The sequence below is a fragment of the Myotis brandtii genome, unplaced genomic scaffold (genome assembly GCF_000412655.1).
Source record: "Myotis brandtii unplaced genomic scaffold, ASM41265v1 scaffold394, whole genome shotgun sequence".
NCBI classification, from domain to species: domain Eukaryota; kingdom Metazoa; phylum Chordata; class Mammalia; order Chiroptera; family Vespertilionidae; genus Myotis; species Myotis brandtii.
The window spans coordinates 1,317,105-1,325,074 of NW_005365111.1; the positions used below are offsets into that span (position 1 = coordinate 1,317,105).

The 7,970-nt window shown below is 37.1% G+C and overlaps 1 protein-coding gene across 1 annotated transcript in view; it reads left to right on the forward strand.

Moving 5' to 3' along the window:
- CYSLTR1 (cysteinyl leukotriene receptor 1) overlaps window positions 1–6,908 on the forward strand; it is a 38,925-nt gene extending 32,017 nt beyond the window's left edge. The window contains exons 2-3 of the mRNA XM_005872857.2: window positions 1,119–1,218; window positions 5,038–6,908. Coding sequence (XP_005872919.1) covers window positions 5,065–6,081 — 1,017 coding nt within the window. The 5' untranslated portion in view covers window positions 1,119–1,218; window positions 5,038–5,064 and the 3' untranslated portion in view covers window positions 6,082–6,908. The remainder of the gene's footprint in view (window positions 1–1,118; window positions 1,219–5,037) is intronic.
- The last annotated feature ends 1,062 nt before the right edge of the window (window positions 6,909–7,970 follow it).

The following is a 7,970-nucleotide window of genomic DNA, read 5'->3' on the forward strand; positions in this document are numbered from 1 at the left end:
TTGGGGTAACCAGGCCAGCAGGTGGGTTAGTGAGGGATGACCAAACGACTGAACAGCAGGCTGCGTGGGGTGACCAAGCTTGTAGGGGGGGAGAGTTGGGGGATACCAAGACAGTAGAGTGGGCAGTAAGGGGTGACCAGGCTGGTGGGGGGGGCAGTTAGGGGTGATCAGACCGGCAGACAGAGGCAGTTTGGGGTGATCAGGCTGGCAGGCAGGTGAGCAGTTAAGAGCCAGTGGTCCCAGATTGTGAGAGGGATGTCTGACTGCCAGTTTAGGCCCAATCCCCAGGATCAGGCTAAACCAGCAGTCGGACATCCCCTAAGGAGTCCCCGATTTGAAAGGGTGCAGGCTGGGCTGAGGGGACCCCCCTCCCCGATGCACAAAGTTTGTGCACCAGACCTCTAGTTTAAAATAAAAGTGTTCGAGTTGCTGCTGTTCCAAGAAAACCCTTATTTGCTCATTTCTTAAGTTTTGTTATACTGTTAGATTTTATGATATAGTTTAATTGAAGAGAAGAGACATACACTCATTAAAAGTTAACTATACAAATTATAAAACAGTTTATCTCCAAAGGTATATAATATGTGCCAAATTAATGATATAAACAATAACTGCTATTATGAGTTTTTAGGAAGAACAGTCCAAAGTCCAAGCCATCTTTCCTTTAGGGAAAATTGTCCCTTGGACATCCCAGACAGATATACTTGATTTTTTTTGTTCTAACTCTTATTCCTAAAAAACTAGAACCTTGGATATGAACTCCTAAATTATTTCCCCTTTTAACTTTATAACAAACTATTTAGAAGAGAAAATATGGTAAATACCATGGCTTCATAGCAAAAAGAGTATTTATAATACTCTGTTCATCTTTAGATACAGAAGTTACGTGTACACAAAAGCAAACATCAATAATCAGCCCTGGTTTCTATTCCAAGTTTTGCCCCTGGGGATATAAAAATGAATGGAGAGAAAAGAATGAGTCATGGAATTCAATAACACGTCCTAAATCTGTCAGTAGAGTTTTGATGTCCCATCACACACCCTGGAACTGTGTTTAAGGCTGCTCAGCTCCCATGACCCTTTTGGACTGCTTCTAATGTCTTTAACTTCCCTTTCAGTGTTATGATTTCAGTTTAGGCTTCATCTGATACTATATCATAAGAGGCACTGATCACAAACCAGGAACATTTTTGAAGAATACTGCAGTGCTGCAAAGAGGTATGGTTCCATTTTCTAAATGACTCCTGTTTCTTTAACTTGCAAAGTATCTTCATAAAGTAACTTCCTTCATCATTTGCACTAAAATTAAGTTCATTTATGTTTATTGCTTGTTTATATTAATCAATTAATAACCATTTGTTTTGTGCTATAACTCTTTCATACTGCATTGTAATCTCTCTACACTCTGAGCCATCACTCCTTTCCCCCACAATACTATGAGCTTCTTGAAGGCAGAAATGGAATATTAGGCATCTCAGTATCTACATAGCATGGGTCTCATTAACGGGGAATCACAGTAATTCTATAAATATGAATTAAATGTTGTTGAAGGCAAGTAAAGCCTTCCTGTATAATGAGTGGCTTGGACTAAATGATCCCTACCCCTTTAGGATTTATTATTAGTTTGAGAATTTTATAGTCTTTTTTTTTAGTGGCCTACTTTAAGTCAGTTGACTTGATTAATTAAAAATAAACAATTGAACCTAAATATAGAAATTACTAGGAAAGCTTATTTTGGTCTGTAAGGACTGGAAAGTTTCTTAAAGGAAATAAAGATCATCTGTTTCTTTGTCTGTTTCTATTAATTTCTTTATCAGATTTACTTGGCATATTTTATTCAAAGATATGGGAGTTTCAAATGTATTTATACTATTTAACAGACAAATAAATAATTACTCTGTATCAAGATGTGGGTGTTTTTTAATCTTACAGTTAGCTTTATGATTTAGTGCCTTCCTTAATAATTTAGGAAGCAACTTTACTTAACAAAGCCACTTTAGACTCTGAGGCTGGAAAGATTTTTAATTACTAGAATGAAAATGTAACACTAAGTGAATCTGGATGATAAATAATCCTTTCAAATGACAAACTTGTTCCATCATTAATTTACTCATTCACTCAATTAGCATTTACTGAGCACTTATGGGCAAGGTACATATGTGTTAGCCCTGTGTGTGGTGCCTTCTTACATATCATCCAGAAAGTCTCTGAGGAAAGATAACACATGCATGCAAATCATTGATCTGCAAGATAGATTAAAAGTACCCCAGCATGGAAAAATATAGAAATTACTTTGGATAGAGGTTGAGAAAAGGTTTGGTTAAGATGTAATTTGTGCTGAAGGATGAGTAGTTTTTGCACATGGATGGAGGAAAGAGCATTTCAAGAAGAAGAAATTCATGAAAAAAGATAGGCAGGTAGGAAAACATGTGAAAAATATTCCTGGTATATAGCTAAATAGTTTTTCCATTGAATTCTAGGATCTGCAAAGGGGAGAAGTAAGAAAGAAGCTAGGTCCTTTATGCCTCCAAAATGTTCTCCATATTTCCGTCTTAAACCCTTTGAAGCAAAAGAGGTTCCCACAACACATGCCGGCCTTGCGTGTGTTTTGTTGCCGTAGATGCTGCTCTTGAAGAAGTGGTCAAAGCCTGAAATTCAAGGCGGTCTCCCTGAGGTGCTGGCAGGGTGCTCCTACCGAGAGCCCAGCCCGGGAGGCCCTCCCACGCCCGGCTACCCCAGAATGCTCACCCCCTCACTGGGAGCCCCCCCAGCATCCTCACCTTTGCTGAAAAAGCAATGGCTGGGCAGAAGGTGGATAAACTGCCATTTTTAGGCGCCATTATAAAAGGGCTAGCAACTGTGGAGCTGTGTCTACTTAACATTATCGTAGGAGCTCCGGCTCCTGGCGCTTTTATCTCCTGTCAGCATAACCGTGGTTTATAAAAAGGAACAAACGGACAGGATGCCCTTGGCCACCTCCCAGCGACCTGGAGGACCGCTCCCAGGAAGTGCAATGGCTGGGAAAGGCGCCGGACCCGCAGGCGGGAGTGGCTGTGCGCGTGCTGCGGGCGGCGGCTGTTCAGTGTTAGCGCAGTCTTGCCAATGTGGGGATCAATGTACTGTTTCAGTTCAGCTGGATGAAATGTTAAATAAACTCAGAATGAAAGCAAAAAAAGAAAGAAGCTAGGAAAGTTTCATTGCAACCAGACTATAGGAAGCTTTAATCTGGCCAAGGAATCTGGATTTTATTCGGAAGGTTCTCAGGAGCCATTGAAGGTTTTAGAGCAAGAACATAACATAATTGGAAGCTATCATGTATGAAAAATTATTCCAGAAAGAGTTTGTGGCAGGGTATAGTGAGGGTCGATAGTGGAAGGACAGATGGTAATTACATAATACCCTTCAAGTGTACTTCTTAAAACAAAAGCTATATAAAAAATTTTCAACAGCACCATCTAGTGATTCACAACATAACGCTGCTCTATTTGGGGAAAACTCAATACAAGGCTAACAAACAAACCACTAGATTAGGTTTAGGCAATTTCCCTTTCTTCCACAATTACACCTGAGTTCAGAGGACAAATGGTGAAAGAGACAGGTACTTGGAAAGCAAACTGAGAAATAATGCAGAGGTTAGTAACAGTGAACTAATTTTTCTCTATCATTTTAAGATATACAGCCTCAGATTCAGCAATTTTTTTTATCATATACCAACAGTTCTTGGTTAAAAAAATGACATTTTTAATGAAAGGAAAAAATAGAACTTGGATGGATGGATGACGTATATCTTTGCAGCAGATATAATTGCTAGCAGTAGTAAGCATGGGGAGTTATATCCCACCTACAACCACTATAAGAGCTGTATGTTTCTGTGTCCCTATGCAGAGACGAGATCAGTTTCTTCTATTGCTGGCAGTTATTTCATGCTCAAGCAGTCCTCTCACCTTACAAACCCCAACTCCTCTCTTACCATTGAGCAAGAACTGTGTAAAAGGCCAACACATTAGACTTCAATCAAAAGTTATCTACCATTACTTATTGATGAATTGCTCCCACCATCTTATAAAGAATGAAGGAAAATAATGTAGAGGAACATTTAAAAAATCACTACCTTATCCCCATTTTTATCTGATTAGTTTGCCCTGATTAACTGCCCTGATATAGTTGACCTAAGTTGACCAAGTAACAACAACTTGTTATGAAAGAAATGAACATGTATTTTTCAACAGTTAAAGCTGTGAGTGTGAGTTTAGGAAGAGAACGAGGATGAACAGGTACAACATATTCAGCCAGAAAGTATATTCCAATGAGCTAGTCTTTCCTCAAAGCCCAAACTTATGGTACAGATTTGAGAAATGCATTTCACCTCATTGTATTTTCCTCATTAAAATAATTAGATGGCTTCTAAAATGTCTCTAGCCTTGGTGTTCTGTGGTTCTAAATAGAGTCAACCATATTCTAGAATAAGATTATTCCTCAGGGGAATTAGTTACATTAATAGAAAATCCAATTATTTTCCCTAGGTTGAAGCATCACCCAGCAGATGTTACCTAGGAAGCCCTCTTCTTAGGGGAACCACGAATTTTCACCCACATTTTATTCTCCAAGAGAATTCAGTGCTTTTCCAGTAAATATATGATAAATGATAAATAAATTGATAGATAACTAGATAAATAGATTCATATTTATGATAACACTCTCTTTAGAGCTTTTCTCTAATTGAAAAACAAACTCACTTTAAAGGAAGATTTACAGAATAGTACTAGAGTAATAAGACAAAATAAAGCGGAGCTGTTTTAGATAGTTCTTGAAGATTAAGAGGAAGTTCATCAGGCAAACACTGGTGGAAAAGGAGGTAAGAAAGAGTGCTTCTCCTGGGTACTAGGTGCAGTTGAATTCCTCCTCATTGTCCTACTAGCCTTGTTTCCTGCCATGGTCAAAATGCATACATAGTGACACTATAAAGTGAAAGCTTACTACCTCCTGTTTTTTATGGTCTGATAAAAATTGACAAGATTTTTTATATATATATTGTAGGCAACAAGCAGACATTCCTAGAGAAACATGGATGGAGCTGGAAATCTGACAGGATCTTCTGCCAGTAATATTATTTGCAATGACACTATTGATGACTTCCGCAATCAAGTGTATTCCACCTTGTATTCTATGATCTCCGTTGTGGGCTTCTTTGGCAATGGCTTTGTGCTCTATGTCCTCATAAAAACATATCATGAGAAGTCAGCCTTCCAAATATACATGATTAATTTAGCAGTATCAGATCTATTGTGTGTGTGTACACTGCCTCTCCGTGTGGTCTATTATGTTCACAAAGGCATTTGGTTCTTTGGTGACTTTTTGTGCCGCTTCAGCACCTATGCCTTGTATGTCAACCTCTACTGTAGCATCTTCTTTATGACAGCCATGAGCTTTTTCCGGTGCATTGCAATTGTTTTCCCAGTCCAAAACATTAATTTGGTTACACAGAAAAAAGCCAGATTTGTATGTGTTAGCATTTGGATTTTTGTGATTTTGACCAGTTCTCCATTTTTACTATCCAAGCCTTTAAAAGATGCGAAAAACAATACCAAGTGCTTTGAGCCTCCACGGGATGATCAAGCTAAAAATCATGTTTTGGTCTTGCATTATGTGTCATTGTTTTTTGGATTTATAATTCCTTTTATTATCATAATCGTCTGTTACACAATGATCATTTTGACCTTACTAAAAAATTCAATGAAGAAAAATCTACCAAGTCGTAAAAAGGCTATAGGAATGATTATAATTGTAACAGCTGCCTTTTTGATCTGCTTCATGCCATATCATATTCAACGTACCATCCACCTTCACTTTTTACACAGTGAAACTAAGCCTTGTGATTCTGTCCTTAGAATGCAAAAGTCAGTGGTCATAACCTTGTCTCTGGCTGCATCAAACTGTTGTTTTGACCCTCTCCTGTATTTCTTTTCAGGGGGGAACTTTAGGAGAAGGCTGTCTACATTTAGAAAGCATTCTTTGTCCAGCATGACTTACGTACCTAAGAAGAAGGTCTCATTGCCAGAAAAAGGAGATGAAATATGTTAAGAATAGTGTAAATCCATTTCCAATGCAAATCAATGAAAAAGAGTTTCTCAAACAATTTACAATAAAAATAACAATTTCCGTTAATAATTTACAAGTAATTAAATGTGTGCCTATAAATCTCTCTCATTTATGCATCCACATTATTAGAGGTCCAAAAAGTATTTTAAGTGTTAAAGTTATAGTCCACAACTATTAACTAAATTATGTATTTGATCATTTGCCAAAAGGTGAAAAATAGTTCTGTATTGGCACTCAAAAAATGGGTCCAAGATCAAGGTTTTCTGCCTCAATTAAAAGCTTTACAAAGGATAAGAACTAGCCTTTTAAGATATAAAGTTAACAAATTGTTCTCAATCATACTAATATATCTCTTTGCATGTATGCCATCAAATGAGAACTAAAATGACCCATCAGCTAAATAAAATGTACTACCACCTTCTTCCTTTGTAGTATTGACTGGGTAGGCAAAGTAGGACTATTTATTCCATAAAAGAGAATGTGCGAGTGCTAGAACAACCTAGTAGTCAGCCAAAGGCTCCTAAAGGCTCCATGCAATGTACAGTCTGGAAACTGAAGAAGATAAACCTGGCCAAAGGCCAGTTTGTGACCAATGTTCTTTGGCTGCTTACTCAGGCCATCAAAAGAGAATGGTGGAGTTTTTGTTATTTTTGAGGTTCTTATAGGGAATTTTTTCCCTACATGACACACAGACCTTCTGGTTTCTTAAAAACCAGACAACTGGCATTCCTATATTTGAACAGAAGTAATTAAAAATCTATCTAAAGATAAAAGGAGCCCTGACCGGTTTGGCTCAGTGGATAGAGCGTCGGCCTATGGACTGAGGGGTCCCAGGTTTGATTCTGGTCAAGGGCATGTACCTTGGTTGCAGGCACATCCCCAGTGGGAGGTGTGCAGGAGGCAGCTGATCGATGTTTCTCTCTCATCGATGTTTCTAACTCTCTATCCCTCTCCCTTCCTCTCTCTAAAAAATCAATAAAATATATGTTTAAAAAAAAGAAGATAAAAGGGGTCTACTTTTCTACATGCTTATTACTGGGATCAAATTTAACTAAAATGGGTTTTAAGTAAAAATTTAAGTGTTTATATTACAAATTGTTTTAAGGAATACTTATATTTACGCATATGTGTATGTATAACTGTAAGAGATTTTGCTCTGTTATATACATTTATTGGTGGAAGTTAATTATAAGCTTTATTATTGTTTCATACTTTTTACTTTTTTATTGACATGTTGACAAAAATATCAAGAATATGTTTACAGTGGTTTTTATATTACAGTGGAAGCTTTGTTCTTCAAACAGAAAAAACAACTTGATTGTGGCTGAAATATAATATTCATAGACAAGCCTTTTTCATAGTGTGGTCTGTTCCTTAATTCTGTGTTTCAAAAGGCACATTACCCCAAAGAAAATAAATGATAATGGTGAAGAAAAAGTAAAATTATGAAAGGAGAAGTTCTTTTTAAATGTATATGTTATTTCTATTTCACATCTAATGTCACAAACACATAGGGAATAAAAATCAAAACATAAAAAAGAGAAGATCTAAAAGGCATAGTAGTAGTTGATGTCCATTTTTTATTAAAATTTTAGGGGCAATATTGGTTAATAAGACTATATAAATTTCAAATGTATAATTCTATGATACATAATCTGTATATTGCATTGTGTGCCCATCACCCAATCTCAAATCATTTTTCATAACCATACATTTGACACCCTTTACCTTTCACTACCTACTTTCCCTCTTTCCCTCTAGAAACCACCATACTTTTGTCTGTGTTTATGAATTTTTTGGGGTTTTTTTGTTTGTTCATTTGCTGTTTTCCGTTTTAGATCCCACATATGAATGAAATCATATAGTTCTTA